Raw genomic sequence first — 17,278 nt, 5'->3', positions numbered from 1 at the left:
GTCGGGCAAAGTTGATCTGGCAAACGTGAAAGAAAAGAGTTGCTTAGGGAGTTGTGGGAGGAGAGAATAAGAGGAACTGGAGGAGAAAAAATAGCAGAAATGTGAGGACAGATGTAAGTAGTGGCATTTGAGGACTTGTAACTTGTCCAAAAGTCAGGGCCATGAGAAATAACAGGCAAACATAGAATTATGTGCCAGAAATTCTATTTTGGGCTTCTAAGCCTGTAATTCAAAGTTGCCCATTTTTATTCTATGCTTAGTATCCTTCTCCACTGTACATATTTGGGGTGATGGTGACATAGAGTGTATCTATGCACATCTGAACACACATACCCCCTCTTCCACATTTATTCAGAGAGTAGATGCAAATGTCTTCAGTATAGATAATCAGCCTTCATTACCTTTAATTGTCTTGGGTTTAGATGTTTATTTCTCTTATTATTTACATCTGTTACCTTCCTTATTCTTGTTCCTTCTTATTCCTTGATTTCCTCTGCAACTTATTGCAACTTTAGCCGTGATTATTTAGACAAAAGAGAGGAACTAAGGCAAGCAAGAGAAGAGAGGTTTGTACCTTTTGCTTCCTGCTTTCAGTTGCTTTCCACTTATTATGTCCGTTATTGTGTGGCTATTGACTATTTAAATGCACTTTTAACCTGGCATGCAAGGGACAATTTTATTTAAAAAGAAACCTATAAGAATGTTGTACTTTCACTAAAACGAAAAATGAGTCCAGTCATGGGCGTAGGAATAAATAAAAGTGCAGCAGGACTGGTAGGCATGGGATTGGTTGATTGACATAACTTATCTGTTGATTTGGGAAATAATACCAAGTATTACATTTGCACCAGAAATTTGCCCAAATATTAGTATGGTTATAGTTCTTCTAAACCAGTAGTTTTCAACCGATGGGTACAAATCTTCAGGGGAGGTCAGTCAGGTGGTCATGAGCCACTGAAAATTGTGTTATTATCTAAAGCAAAGAAAATTGATTATCAAAAAAAATCTCATTCCCGCACTCCCAGCATACCCTTATCCTTCAAGGTTCAGTATTTTCTCAGAACCACTCAAAACACACAAATAAATTATATAGGTTTAACATTGTTAGCTTACCAACTAGAAAGGTTGAGAAACACTGTACTAAGCAATGGGGTTCCTACGCCTATGAAAGCAAGTTTTCAAGGAGCACTCAAATAACAGACTTTGTCTTCCAGTAGTTTAACCTCCGTTTTCAATAGTGGTTATTAATGACGAGACGGAATTCTTGTTTTCACCTGCAAAATGTGCATGTCACTAACCAGATAACAGACAGAAAAAAATCAAGAGTGCTACAATTCTGTTTTGCATAACGTATGCCGCATCCTTACCATTGAGAGACTACTGGACAAAGTGACCCATGGAATCCTTTAAAAATTGTGTTTCGTTACATTAATGTGAAGAAATCATCTAACTGGTAGATTTCTCTCTGGCAGTACAAATCATCACAGGAGGCAATTTCCTCTTTCAAACTTAGTCTGACCCAGCAGCAATTCTGTTGTGGCTAAGGTGGCCATTATTAAAAATGATGTTGATGTTTCTAAAATCAAACAGAGGTTGATGTGCTTTCCCTCATCTTTACAGCCAAAAATATAGCCATTTAAGGAATCTTGTGAAATGAAACACATCTGACCGCATAAACACAAAACACTGATTGTAGCTGGGTAAAAACTTTTACCACCATCCTGCTGGTCGGCTAGATGTGAAACAAATTAGAAGTGAGCTCTCCAGTATTTTCAAGTTGTAATGGAACATGCTAAAGTAAGCTGGAGTATTTTTTTGGAAATGTTCACCAGCAGGGCATCATTGCTATGCTGTCTGGGCCAATTTTACCAGTCATTTGCAATATATCTTGATGTGTATATATATATCTTGAAATGAAAAACTAGACTCTTATTTCCTTCTTAAGAAGAGGAAAGAAACATCCCTCTTAGACAGTCCGTATATGTTGGAGGAAGAATCTACAATGGAGGTCAAACATGAGTCATCCATTGCATTGGCCTTACGTAATTTTTTTTATGAAGTCCTTTGCATCAGACAATTTCTGACAGTGCACTTTTTTTGCAAACATATATTCCACATTAAAACAAAATAAGCACAAAAAGCTCTGTTGAAATCCCCCATTGTGTAAGTTTCTCCAGGTTTTTGGAGCAGTCTTGTGTAGTATCACATATTATATGAGCCCCTTTATGCAATACCTATAGTAATTTATGTCCTGAGCCAGAGCCAATTGAAGTCAATGAGAGGTTTTCCATTGACTTCAGCGGGCTTTGGATCAGGACCTTAATGAGGAACTAAAAAGTTTAACTCTGCATTTCCTTGGTTTTGCAAGTATGAATCAGTAATATTATTTTCATGTATTTTTGTGTTTGATGGCAGATTGTCTGCAACGATCGTTTAAAAATGCCCTTGCAAAGGAACATGCCCAGACCCTTTCCTAGAGGTTTACAGTTCAAATGGAAATGTTCCTGTTCTTATTCTGACCTATACCTGCTGACTTTGCTGATACAGAGGGTTACGTAGAATTCCGAGGGCACTGCTCACAGATCTAGAGAACTTCAAATTACATTTTTATTCTCTTAAACAGAATCAGTGGAATTGATTGCTCATGAAACATACCAAACTGACAACCCAGGGGTTTGCTGCCTTATAGCCATAGAACAGGTTCAGCATATGCACTGGCACTGCAAGTTGCCCTGACCTAGAGGAACATGGAAGCATGTATGGCGGCCGTGCCTCCACCCTGGACTGGAATAACCACACGGAGGAGAGAGACAGTAGTTCATTCTTTATCCTCATTCAAACCCTGGTCTTCATAAGACTTCTAACAAGAAAGCTAATGTGATGGTGCTTTTGATAATATAGATACCTGCTCACTAGGAACTGAATTGAAACCATCCACTTGTTTAACATAACTCACTTAACAAATGTGAAATGGAAACAACTTTTGGTCTAGATTCATACTTGTTGCCTATTGGTATAAAGCTCCATCTAGACCTTTGCTAATCCCCTGAGTTACCCAGTATCCATGGTTGTTGTGTAATACCATGAAATCTGCTGCTATATGGGTTCAGTTTTTACATTTTGACTAGATATAGCTGTGAATGTTGACAGACTGCTATTTGCCTGGTGAATTTAATCCTGCAGCACAAAGCCACAGAAGCTAAAAAGTTAAATAGCTGAAAAAGAGCAGAGGACAATAAAATATTGTAGTTCCCCATGTTACAGGGGGATCAGTCCTGATTGTTGCTGTAGTGCAGTGGCACATTGCAGAAAACTTCGTTGCAGCCAGCTGTTCTGTACCTGGTTTAGCTAAGCGATCTATTTGAATGTCTCTTTATGAGTCCGAAGTTCCATCTGCTGAGTTTGTGGGGAGAGGGAAGGCTGAATACCTGACTGACTGTGGTTAAAATAAGGGCTGGTTTCATTAACTGTGTAACAAAAGACCATGATAATGTTTGTGAAGGGCTTTCTCTTCTTTTGGAAAAGAATCGTTCTTTAGAATTGGCTTCATGCTAGAACTGTAAACAGTTCTTATTTTATAACCATACAAGTATGTGGCTTGTTATATTTTCATCCAGTTTGTAGGAGTTCCTTTTCCTACAAAAGCTCAGTTCAAAGCATGCCTATTCCTCCAGAGGAATAAAAGAAAATGAGTTTGTTCGTCATTATTGCAGTTTATAATAATGCAACTTGCATCAGAAAACACAAGAAGTGCTCTTCAAAGACATCTTTATATGCTGTATAGTTATGCTTGTGAATGCATGTGTCTGATTACTATATGTACTAAGCATGTTTATTACCACATCTGGCTGACTTCCTTACCGTTACTGAATTTAATACACACGTGTACATTAATTCTGCCTGTCAGGGAGGCAGGATTGGGGAAGGGGCTGTTCCTTGTTATGATGTGTTTACAGCAGTGGGTTATTGGAGGATGACCACATAGTCTTTCAGGGACATAGGCGGTAGTCTTGATTAACCTGTTTAACAGCTCAATTGTGGGTAAGACAGAGTCAGGAGCCTGTTACAGCTGTATTCATAAATTTATTCCTGAGCAAATAATGGTGGATAAAATTAGCAGACATCTGGAAGAGGCACATATTCCAAAGTTATTTTGGTCCAAATGTATAAAGCACAGTATGAAGAATATGATTGGTAGCTGGTCTTAATAAACAGTTAGTGAGTTCTGCCTGCCTAAAATGCAAAACAGATGTATCTTTGTTCTTTTAAACTGACTTTGATGAATAAACTATATGTGACGTCAGGTCCAAGCTATTGGATGTCTGAGTCCGGCAGAGAAATTTTTTAGAATAAAAAAAAAGAAAAGTTTCCATTGTAGACTCCGGAGAGAACAAAGTGAATTCCAGTGCATTGCTCTTAGAGCAAATAGAAGCAGGTTCAAAGCCTTAGATAGTCCTCAGTCCAAACGTTTATTATTGGTATTATTTTCAGGGAGAGCTGCTTTTGTCTGCTGGACTGAACCACTTTCCCTCTCCCTGCAGCAAGTCAGGGACTTTGGCTATTTGCATCAGATTAGGGGGCTGGGTTTGGGGGGGGGGGCTTTTTTTGGGGAGAGGGGTGGAAGAGGGAGCAGGCAAATGCTTCCAAAAAGGAGGAAGGCAGGACTGTGTAGACAGGATGCAATATCTGAGGATTGTTTAATGATACCATTTTTTGTTTTGTCATGAGCAACTTAATATTTTTTTGGCTAATATCTTTTGCTTTGGTGCACTTTTACTGGCAGACTGACCCAGCAGTCAGTGTAGCACTGTACCCCTTGTGTCAGGAAGTCAGTTCATTCTCTGCAGGTGCGTCGTCCCTAAACAAGCATCAACCACTGGCTTCTCTCTCTTTACGGAAACCCTTTGGAATTTAACTTTCAGATACAAATACTTGGAGAAGTTGGCAGCTGAGGAGTATGAGAAGGAGCTGAAAAGTCGGAGTATATGCCGAGGCAGAAGTGAGCTGTCCTTGAACTTGAGCTCTCCTTCTGCCCCATCCTCTCCCATTCCCAAGTGCATCAGCCCAGCATCCATAGAGTCACAGGAGGAGCTGAAGACCCCTTCAACACCCCGTGGAACACCTCAGTCCCCTGAAGGTGAGTGCAAGGGAGGACTGGGAGAAAGGAGCTAATTTTCTCATTGCGTCTCTCTGTTTAGCACACATTTTTTGTGCATGAATACAGAAATATAAGCTCTAGGGTGCCACCACTCATTTCAGGGGTTGTAACTTGACAGATTGGTCTGTGCTTTCTGTCTGCATTTTTCTCTTACTTTCTCAAATGCCTTCTGAGCTACTCATGCTAGGAATATGTTATAATTCATTGTTGTTATTATTTATGGTTATTATTATTGCCCATTGTTCTTAGAACAAAATAATTAGAACATGCAACGTGCAAAGCATCTTATTTTAGCATCATGTTCCTTGTCTATCAGTAGTTACTGAATACTAAAACAATAGTGCTCCTGCCAACACAGTTTGCTTATGTGGATTCTCTGAAAGAAATGCAACTGCTGAATGCCAAGATTATAATAACCTTCCAGCATAGCACAGGCTGAATGTGACAAACAGAAGAAATATTAAATTTAAGGGGGAACTTTGTTGCTTAATTTTAATGCACACAAAAAATTTAAAATTTTAGCAAAACTAACAAAGGGGGCCAAATGCAATTAGGAAGAAGGAAAGTATAATTAGCATTTTATGTGGTTTGTTTGTTGTCATATAATTTATTGATGTCCAAAGTGATACTATGCATGCACATCATTCCACCACTTGCATCATGTGTCCCTCTCTCCAAAAAATCCCAAAATCACAGAGATGTATATTCCATGTGATGCTGCATTAACATTGGGAGCCTCTGTGCATGTTGAGGATGAATTATTACCATCATTTTATTTTATTTGGTTTGATTTCCTGCTACATGCTATTGGTGATTAATGCTTCTATGATTTGCGCTACTTGGTTTTATTGGGTATCATGGCTTTGAAGCATGCTGTAAAGCAATACAACTATGAAAGAAGATACTGAGGTTGCACTTTGACTTTGGGTGTATTTACTCTAATAGCATTAAATCTCAGGTCAAGTTTATTTAGTTTGAGTTTACGTGATTTCGTAATCACACTAATTTCTTTGGGTAGTAGAGCCCCCACAAGTCTCTGTGGAATCATGGCTCAGAATCTGGATATTTTCTGGTAACATTTGTCTGTCAAAATATTTAAAATCCCAGTTCTTCAGATCCATTGTTGCTTTTAGAGCAAATGAGCTAGATTTTTCCACCATTAGGATTTCACAACTGGGTAAGGAAGTATCTCTTTTATGATGATTATTTTAACATATTTCCCCTGGAAGCATTTTTTAAATGACAGTATAAAATGGAGCATGTATTTAGAACAGGTGCAGAGAGCAACTCTAGGCAGCTGGACAATGGAGAGCCTATCAGCAGACAGCCAGCAGGTGCACAGGGCATCTCAAATGAAGCACCTAACAAAAACAGGTGTACATGGGGCAGCCAAAAGATAGTACCTGGGAACTGGGCAAGTGGGCAGAGCAACAGCCGGCACAAAACAGGTGGGCAGCGCAGCAGCAGACAAAATTCGGCAGAAGGCAGCTCCGAGTATTCTTCAGGTAGCTGGGACAGCATCAGTATATGGGCCCTGAAATTTATTTATTTCAGTGGGAGTTTTACCTGAGTAAGGATTGCTGTCTCTTGTCTTCAGTAAGCAGCAGGAAGGCAGCATTGGGGATTTGGCAAGTGAGGCAGGGCAGCAAACACCCCAGGCTGCTGTGAACTGGACAGCACTAGACTGGCTGTCATTTTGTATGCAAATTTTCATGCCATGTTCACTGAGCACCTCACACACACTAATGAATGTAGTCTCACAACAACCCTCTACAGTCAGGAAATATTATTTGCCCCATTTTATGAATGGGGAAACTGAAAACATTGACTTGCATATGGTCATATAGGGAGGCTGAGGCAGATCTAAGAACTCAGCTCTCCCTGAATTCCAGTCTAATGCTTTAATCCTAAAAACTACTTCTTCCCAAGCAAAGAGAAAATTGCAGAAGGAAAATGTGTGATACATTCTATGCACTGTAAGGGTATGTCTTCGCTACCTGCCGGATCGGCGGGCGGCGATCGATCCAGTATGGATTGATCTAGCGTGTCTAGTCTAGACGCGATAAATCAATCCCCAAGCACTCTCCCATCAACTCCTGTACTCCAGCACTGCGAGAGTCGCAGGCGGCATCAACGGGGGAGCATCAGCAGTCAACTCACCACGGTGAAGACACCACGGTAAGTGGATCTAAGTACGTTGATTTAAGCTACATTATTCACGTAGCTGAAGTTGCGTAACTTAGATCGATCCCCCTCCCCCAGTGTAGACCAGGGCTAAGACACAATCCTTCAAAGAAATGTGTTAATTATTAGCTGGATTCTTTTATCTGGTGTGAGTGACTAGGGGGAGATGTGCAGTCTTGCTGAGTTCCCAAGTTTGGGTGTACCATGCCTATACAGCTAAAAAGAAAGATTCTCAACAGCCCCAGTGGATTCCGGGTGTGCCCAGACATTTGAGTCAGGAGGGCTTGATTAGAAGTGAAATTCTGCGAACAGGTCATCTGTGTCCATGGAGATGCATGTACGCATCCCTCAACAGGTAGGAGCTGAGAAGGCTGACTCAAGGTGGGATTATCCATTTTAGACTCTAGACAGTTGTTAAGGAGCAAGACTGGGAATGCTTTTGTTCTCTTTTTGGGCTTGTAGGACTGGCTAACAGCGTTATATGAGGAAATGCCACAGTTGTAAGAGACACCAAGTGCTCTGGCAATCACAGGGGTCTTTGGTGGTTGGCTCTGAAATGGGTTGTGCATGGGAGAAGTGGAGGGAATACAGGGTGTGGTGGGCAAGGCTCTAGTGGGGAAGGTATGAAACAGGGTGGTGAGCAGCTTCTTCTCCAGACCCACCCTGTTACCAGATGTTTGAACCCTTGCAAGGAGATGCTAATTTTCTCATGCTGATTTAGACCCTGATCTTGTAGACGCTGCATGTATACTGAACTTCAAACTCATGAGTAGGCCCATTGAAGGGAATGGGAATAGTCAAATGCTTAAAATTAACTAAACATGTGCAGCAGTGTTTGCCAGATTGGATCCTTGCTGAATATGACGAAGATGGCAGTGGCCTACTTGATCAGAGAAATCTAGGGTCTGGGATAAGCTGTCCTAAGAGTGGTTTCAGAGGAACAGCCGTGTTAGTCTGTATTCGCAAAAAGAAAAGGAGTACTTGTGGCACCTTAGAGACTAACCAATTTATTTGAGCATGAGCTTTCGTGAGCTACAGCTCACTTCAGCTGTAGCTCACGAAAGCTCATGCTCAAATAAATTGGTTAGTCTCTAAGGTGCCACAAGTACTCCTTTTCTTTTTGTCCTAAGAGTGGAATTTCAGGAACTGCCAAACCTGGATTTAAGTTTGAGCTTGTTGTTTATTTTGTGTTAACATGTCAATAAAGCCATGAGACAATTAGTGGCTCTTTTGTCACCTGTCCATTCATATGTCTGCCTGCTGGCTACTCCCCTAAGCTCACAACGCATCCCCTGAGTCGATCAGATAAGAAGGCAGCATATGTGGGAATAACAGGTTCTAGAGAGGTCAACTAGTCTATTTCCCTTCTAGTGCTGAAAACAGAAGCAGTTGGAGGGCAGGATGGGAGCCATTAGTCCAGAGAGAAATCAGATGATGTCTGCAGCTTCTTGTCAGCCACCATTGTGAGCTGGTGGAGTCACAGCGGGGTAGGGTTGGGAGTCAAGAAAGTAAGATGGAGGGGTGAAGAGAGGGATTTAGAGTAGGTTGAGGAGAGAGGAGAAGCCATTGGGGAACGAGGTCTGGGTGTTATCATGAGACTGGTGTTGCTAAGGTTAGACATACATTTAGGATGAGTGGCAGAAGATAGGACTGTGCACATTAACAATCTTATACAGTGGGGTTCATCTGAATTATGTTAAGCTCCTAGATACAGCTAACAATTTTTAGGTTTTAAGAAATTCAGCTTCCTTACTTCTACTTCGGAAATACACAGTGCCGATTACTCTTTCAACAGCAGCAGCAGCAACAATGGAAATCTGAACACCTGCAATCCAGCCCTCACAGCTTCCGTCTTGGAACTTGATAGTAGTGAGATTTCATAACTTCTTGGGAACCCTGAAACTCCAGCATTCACTCCTCCGGGAATGTCTCACTTTTCTTTTTTCCTGTAGTAGACTTGTATTGTTTCATTTTCAGCAGAAACATAACCAGACATATGATACAAAACATCATGCATCTTAAAACCTTTCAGTCGCCCTCCTGTTGATATAGCCACCCTAAGTGTCCATTCATTTAACGAAAGTACTTTATTCACCCAATTTATTTTAACTGTAAAAATTAAATAAAATGGAATTTTGATAGAAGGGGGAAAGTGATTTAAATTCTGCCAAAGGGAAGTTATAACCATTCCATAACCACTAGTAAACTCAGCTGAGTCTTAACAAGAACTGCATACACACACAAAATGAATCTGAGATAAAAACATGATAAGCACTCCACTCACAGAGATTTACTGAGATCTGTTAACACAGTGCAGCCAGGAGGATCTCAGCACCATCAATGCCAGGAGGTGTTGGAGATGGATCAGTCATGTCTTTCAAATGGAAACTGATTCCATCACCTGGGGCACAGCTGAGAACCATTGAAAGACTTGCCAGAAACAGACAGGAGTGGAGGAGCTTCGTCACTGCCCTAAACGCCAGAGGCATAATGGGAACATCATGATGATGATGATGATCACAGTGATTTTGCCCTTCCAGTACTTCAGGAAAACCTACTTCGCTTCCACTAGCCCAGATTTAAATCAAAGTCTTTCCTCTTTTAACCAAATCCCTCATCTCAGAAGCATAATTTTAAATGCAATGCTACTGGTGTGGCAATGTGTGCTTCCTTGCGTTGGCCCACCACAATACTTCAATACATATCTGGAGGGTTCACTTATAGGGATCAGAGGATGGTTACTCTCTTGGGGCTTGTCTTCACTATGGGCTAAATCGGCGTGGCTGTGATCGATGCAGTGGGCATCAATTTAGCAGATCTGGTGAAGACACAATAAGTGGATGGGAGAGCTCTCTCCCGTTGACTTAATTAATCCACTTTAACAAGAGGCAGAAACTATGTTGACCATAGAGTGTCTCCCATCGACATAGTGCGGTGTAGACACCACATTAAGTCAATGTAAATTATGTCAACTTAAGTTACGTAACTTAACTAAAGTAATTTAGATTGACTTACTTCGCTAATATAGATAAGGTGTTTATGAAAACTTAGGTTTTCCTTAGTCTTGGCCTCTATGCTGTGTCTGCCAGCAACGTTGCCAATTGTCATGGTGGTTTTTCGGGTGTGAAAACTGGTCCAGTAGATGCTGGACTGAAACCAACAATTCATTTCACATAGGTAACCAAATAGACATCTGCTGGGAATGGAGTTTATCACATCAGCATATTTCTCTCCAATATCAACATGACCATTAAATTTATCATATAGTGCAAATGCAAGAGACAGATGTATGGTGAGCTCAATATTTTTATTCTCTCCGTAGTGCGTGTTGAATATTTTGTATTTTTGAGTTTCATTGGCAGAGGTTTTGGTGGATTTATGTTATTACTTACGTTGTTTCGGTATATCTTGGATCATTTGACACTATCTCAAAAGCTAGAGAGACACCATCAAAGTGGTTGAGTAATAGCACTTCAATCTTTTGTTCTGGAAGTGTTGTTCTGTGTACTATAGCACCAGAAAGGGCAGAATATTAGGCACTCCCTGTGCTAGGAAAGAGATAAATAGCATACTCCAAGATACTATATTGCTATTTACACTTAGTTATGTGTTGTCTTGTGTTAATGTACCACTTCCATCTATTACATAGGGACTATTCCAAATACATAGAAAATGTAAAACCTCTTCTAAGCTATTTTCTGTTTATTTTTTTCTGCTCCTAAACATTTATCAGATATTCCCAGTTCTTTCCCCTGTTAAACTAAAATCTCTGATGCAATCTCCTGACCATGGTATCATAAATAATGTCAGATCTGGCCAAGTGTTCAACGGTTCCCTTCTTTTTAGAGGAGCTATTCTTTTCAGTCATCAGAGAACAACTTCTCTTTTTGGAGAGAAAGGTCGAAAGTTCTGTACCATGTGCCAATTGTATAAAGGTTAGCAGATGACAGTCGTGTCTTTGTATGTTGTGATTACAATGTGACAAATTCATAGGTCTCAAATATCTCAGAAGCATGTTAGTTCAGTGCTCAGCTATGTGACACAGCCTAACTTCTTAAGGACACTTAAGGTTGTATCTTAGCAGTATTGTACTTCCGGCTTGTCTTGAAAAGAGATAGTGGTTTCCCTATGCTCTGGGAGCTATGGCTCAGATATGCTCTCTGTGGTTCAAATTGTCTGCCCAATGAACAGCACTAGATCTGCTCTGATTTTCTGATGCTGATGCTGATTTTCTCTTGGGTAATGCATGGGTGTGAGACACCTTAGATATGATGCAGAGGATTAGATAGGGTGACATCCTGGCCCCATTGACTTCAAGGGATCAGGACTTCACTCAGAGCATTAACATTTACAAGTCAAAAATTATGCTTTGTAGGCTGTGTAAAATAGGATATTACAATACCAAAACCACATTACTGAACACTGTCTGGTTTAGTGATGTGATTTGGAAAGGTATCCTTCATAGAAAGATAAAGATAGGCTTAATAAAATGTACAAGCATGCATTCTTAGAAAAACATGGCTAGATTTTTGTCTCAGGATGCGAAATGCCTTTGCACTGAGAATGAGAGAAACTTAAAGAATCCTCATTACTGCTCTTATTTTGGGCTTATGCCTTCTAAGGCTAAATCCATTTACCTTCTCTCTAGAGCAGTGGTGGGCATCCTGCGGCCCGTCAGGGTAATCTGCTGGCGGGCCACGAGACAGTTTGTTTACATTGACCATCCACAGGCACAGCTGCCCGCAGCTCCCAGTGGCCACAGTTCACCGTTCCCAGCCAGTGGGAGTTGTGGACGGCCATGCCTGCGGACAGTCAAAGTAAACAAACTGTCTCGTGGCCTGCCAGCGGATTACCCTGACTGACCACATGCGGCCCGCAGGCTGCAGGTTGCCCACCACTGCTCTAGAAGACTGAAATTTTTAGGTCCCACTTCCTTGTTACACTCTTTCACCCAACGGCTCAATTGAATTCTAATCTCTTAAGTTCTCAGAATATGTCATGTCATATGTAGCTGAATCCAGAAACCACTACAGGGCCTGAAGTGCATATTGCAATATTGTAAATGAAAAGTAAGCAACAAGGGGGAAAATCTGATATGATTAAGGTATTGTAGTTCAACCATCTTGCACAAGTTTTAATACAGAGGTGATGCGAAAACTGTGCGTACCTAATATGCATGTACATTTTCATCACTTTTGCATGGCCATTTCAATTTGCCAAGAGTTGTGGGCTGCTTGATGTGAATATGTGTGGATGCTTTCCAGTGTCTTCACAGCATAACAAAAAAATCTTGCATGTAAAAATCTTCTGGTTTAGCTGAAAACTATAAGGTGAATGACTGGATTGCACTGTGTCAGTGATAAAGCAAGAAGGAGGAAACCAAGTGCACCATCAACAATGTATGCCATCTGCTAACCAATTACAAGCTAAATTTGTGCCATATGCCATCCAATTGGAAGCTAAATTTATGCCATATGCCAAGCAGTTGGAAGCTCAGTTCAGTTTTGATGTGGCTATTCTGAAGTAAATATGCATAAAAAACATATGCTTTCTGTCAACCAAATTTGTATGACACTGTCATTTCCAGACTGTGCCATTTACTGTGCTCATAAAACTAATGATTGTATCTTTTTGTTGAAGCCATCCACATCAGGTGAAAAAAGAAGTCACCATAAAAATTCCTTCAGAAACCCAAGGGGATTCAACTACAAGGCACTCTCCGCTTACTTTTTTGTTTAACTCATTCCTTATAGCTCAGTCTGCGTGTTGAGCTTTCATTGCTAGACATGGATTGGATGCCCGTTTTCTGATAGTTCAGCTCTTTCTGTGACCACAATAACCAAACTTCCAATGAAGTATAAGTAAAAAATTATGGATTAGGTTCAGATTGTAAGCAAACATAAATCAAGCAAGACTTGCCAAGTTGCACTCATGTTTGGTTCTGTCTTCACACAATGATCGGCAATCTCTCACTCATAAAGCTAGACTCTCCATGGACAAAAAAAAATCACTCGTAAATTCACATTTTGCTCATTTGGATGGGTGAGTCTAGACGACCAAGAGAAATTGTTGTTAAGTGAATCTTTTTCTTCATTGTTCTCTCCACCAGTGAGTGCCAGTGAACCTGAACCCGAGCCTGAGCCAGAGACAGAACCAGAACAGGAAACTGAGGCAGAGGCCGAGCAGGGAACGGAGACACCACAGGAAGTAGAGGCTTCGGAGGTGGGACCAGAAAGTGAGGTGGAGCAAGGTCCTGAGCGAGAGCCAGAAGAAAGTGCAATACTCAGTGAAAAAGAGAGGCAGAATGAGGAAGTGAATGAAAAAGACAACTGTTCTGCATCCAGCATATCCTCAGCAAGCAGCACTTTAGAGAGGGAAGAAAGAGAGGACAAGTTAACCAGTGACAATGAAACTGGTAAAGTGAAGCTTTTTCAATAAATGCAGGCTTTCCCATAAAGAACATGTCAAATCAGGTGCTTTGGTGTAAAGCTAATCAACTAACAAATCTTTTCAGCCTGTCCTTCATTAGTATTTCTTCCTTTATGGTTCAAATCCATAGCTGCTCCCTTTGTGTGGAACTCCATTAATTTCAATGGGGTTTATGTGTGCAGAGCAGCAGAAGAATCAGGTCTTATAAGATTTCCCTCTGATCAAGACCTATTTCTTCTTTCAACAATTAATTTACTAACTGGTTAGAGACTGGTCCTGCCACTAACATGCATCCAAAGGTCAGTGAATTCTGTTGGATGTTCCAATGGTATGAGATGCCCTAAGACAGTTTGTCATGAGATCGCCAATGCCTGTCTCCATGCTGTTCACTATCACGATGGGTAGTCCTAATGTTAATACTATAGGAAATTAGGTGAGGTGCTTCTCCAGGTGCTGCATTTCTTTCTTTTCTTCCATCATTCCTGTCTTGGTCAGGTATCAGAAATTCAGGGAGACACTTTGAAGTTGCTGACTGTAGAGCTAGAAATGCCTGACCATGGCTTGGGTGGAGAAGGCATAAGGAGAACTTCCACAGTAGCCAACAGTAATGGCTGGATGAACCACCAGCCACACTTAAAGGATGTCACCGCCTGCACACCTACCCTATGCGTCAGCTTGCTAGGGGAGGAGTTATGCCATCTAGAATTCTCTCTTGGGAGGTCCAACTCCACGTGGCCAGCAGCCCATGCCAGTGACTAAATGGCAGATTGTGGCCCCTAGTAATTTGATTCTTATACAATAGTTTGCTCTTGAATGAATAGCTGTAATATAATTAACATGGCCTCTAAATCTTATTGACGCACTGCAGTGGGGCCCACTGTTCTAAGTGAAACATTTTAGATCTTAAAATAAATTATCGTAATACATGAAGTATCTAATCACTCTTTGCTGATGAAATAGGAATTATTTGAAATCATAGAGATCATGTCTTGGTGGTTATATTGCCAGCCTTTGAACATTCACATTTTTTTCCATAGATTCCGGGGCCAGAAGGGACCACTGTGATCATCTAGTCTGACCTCGTGTGTAACACAGGCCATAGAGCTTCCCCCAAATAGTTCTTTTTGAACTAGTGAATTTTTTTTTAAATGCAGTATTGATTTTAAAATTGCCTGTGGAGGCAAACCCCATCTCTTTTTTACAGGAATATGTTACTAAAACTTAACAGGTTCACTATTGTTCACTATTTAAGGGTCATCAACTTTTCTTCAGTGCGCAGAACTCTCCTTGATGTCACTGGTCAAGGCTTGTATATGGCTCCATGAATACCACTATACCCTTGAAGAAGATGGATAGATAAATATCTGTGTAAAAATATAAACCTAAAAGATGAGTTGAGGATTTAGTCCCAACAAACTTATCTCTTTGAGACAGCAGTTCCACCTGAAAAGGGCACAGTCAGTTTCAAGGACAGTTTTATCATAAATTTGGATCCCTTGCCTTCAGGTCAGCAGAGGTTGTGTTATAGTGCAGATAATGAAAAGTAGCCTCTAGGAATGGAGGCATTGTTTACACCTGCAGTGCTGTTGCTTAGTGGGTTGTGAGGGGACCAGCATAGGAAATAAACCATAAAAGTGAAAGTGAGCTCATGCTCACTCTTTATCTTCCACTCTCCCCCTTTCTCCACCAATGGAAGGTGGCTAGAGCCTCTATTTTAGAGTAGATGATGAAAGGCTTTGAACACATAGGGGATGGAGACTGTCCTCTGCTTCCTCCTCTTCACACAGGCAAGATGTTGCTAACCATCAGTATTACAGATTACTCAGCTGGTGTTCAGCAAAAACTGTACTGGTTATGAAACAGACTATGGCTCTCATCACACTTTGGCATATTCCAAATGTTAAACGAGGAGCGAATGGGTTACAAACATTTTTCACACTCAGCACATTTTAGTTCTGGCTGTTTCCAACATGATGAACTTTAACTTCTTGTCACACTGAATCCATTTGTCATACGCTTCTGCATTACTATTTTGGTATTATACTATAACTTAATGAAATGCCAGCTTTTAAAAGTTCATAAGCTTTAGCAGTATAGTAAAGATTTGTTGGTTGAGAGACCTAATGTGTTGTGAATTACTAAAGTTTGCAATTTAGTTGGTAAGGGAGCAAATGCAGAACTAGAAATCATGCAGAGTACTCGGTCTGCATGGATTATTTTTGCATTCCTAGGGTTTTGTGCTTTCTCAGACAGTTCTCAGATTCCAGGAAAGGAGCTGTCATTCATGGATTACATTGCTGTGGCTGCCCAGACACAGCAGGGGCAAGGAAATGAAGTGTTTGGTTTTGGGCTCCTCCTTCCTTATCATCAAACATACTGCTCTATGCTTCTTCCAACCCTTCTCATCCTAGATAGCACTGCAACACAGTAGCCAGATGAAGTAGTGTGCATGAAGGGGATGCATGCCGGGGGGGGGGGGAGGCGCGGGAGGAGAATCTACAGGAGTAGCAACAGCAGGAGGCTTTACAAGAGATAATCTTGTTTGGCTAGTGAAGAATGAGGTAGATCTTGGGAGACTAAAATGGGGATGCAAACTCTGTTGGAGAATTTTGAGTGAGCAGTATTGGAAAGGAATCAAATCTAGGGAGACACAGAAGGTGAGAATCTAGAGGGGGGCCAAATCTTGTGGCATGTATACAGTGGAGTCTGGGAAATCTTGGACAGTTCTGAAGTCTTTAGGCAGTTGAATCTGGTTGAGAATTGGTCTTTGTGAAATCTATAGTGAAGGGGAAGAGGAGAGTCTGGAGGAGATCAGAAAAATCTAGTAGCAAATCTTCGAGAGAGAAGAGGTGAGGGAGCAATCCTGTAGATGGAATGTTGAGGGAAAGGGATGAGTGAAGGGCGTCACAGCTCAGGGCAACTGCACCTGTATTCCTCCCTCTGTGGTCCCTTGAGGGTACCCAGTCTAGACTCCCAGCTGCATCTCTCTCCCGCCTAAACAGGCTGCACAGTTCCCTGTCTACACTGTGGTAATCCCCAGTAAACCAGACTGCTTAAATAGGCCAGCATCTGCACTTTGCTTTTTCTCCACGGGCTTATGAACAGCTTAATTGCCAGCAGTTATAAGTTACAGCACAGCCCTTTACGAGCAAGCACATTTATTCTTAAGGTAAAAGCATTACAGAGAAAACATATAAAAACAATAAAAGTTCCTATATGCATTCTAACAGCTTACCATAGTTTACCCATCAGTCTTATGTGGCCTCAGTAGGCCAAAGTCCTTCCAACCCTCCCCAGGAATGATTGGGGCTCAACTTGGACAGAAGTCCTGTCTCTTTGCTGGATCAGGAAGAAAGTCTTCAGTCATTTTAAAATCAGGCTTTTTATCCACAAAATCCTTTCCTTGTCTGGTGGCCTCTGGGGAATCCAGTTTGAACTAGTATATGTGAGCCTCTCCATCTGGTGGTAGCTCTCTGGAGAAGTTACAACCTGAGTGAATTTGCCTAA

The 17,278-nt window shown here is 41.2% G+C and overlaps 1 protein-coding gene across 6 annotated transcripts in view; it reads left to right on the top strand.

The window, feature by feature from the left end:
• FHOD3 (formin homology 2 domain containing 3) overlaps nt 1–17,278 on the top strand; it is a 627,020-nt gene that overhangs the window by 519,567 nt on the left and 90,175 nt on the right. For 3 of the 6 annotated variants that reach the window (XM_073332694.1, XM_073332692.1, XM_073332690.1), the window contains 3 exons: nt 516–566; nt 4,923–5,137; nt 13,452–13,757. In XM_073332694.1, coding sequence (XP_073188795.1) covers nt 516–566; nt 4,923–5,137; nt 13,452–13,757 — 572 coding nt within the window. The remainder of the gene's footprint in view (nt 1–515; nt 567–4,922; nt 5,138–13,451; nt 13,758–17,278) is intronic. The other 3 variants (XM_073332693.1, XM_073332691.1, XM_073332695.1) reach the window with 2 other exon arrangements.

The sequence above is a fragment of the Lepidochelys kempii genome, chromosome 2 (genome assembly GCF_965140285.1).
Source record: "Lepidochelys kempii isolate rLepKem1 chromosome 2, rLepKem1.hap1, whole genome shotgun sequence".
Classification (NCBI taxonomy): domain Eukaryota; kingdom Metazoa; phylum Chordata; order Testudines; family Cheloniidae; genus Lepidochelys; species Lepidochelys kempii.
The sequence above is the reverse complement of the archived record's forward strand: the minus strand, read 5'-3'. Positions and strand labels throughout refer to the sequence as shown.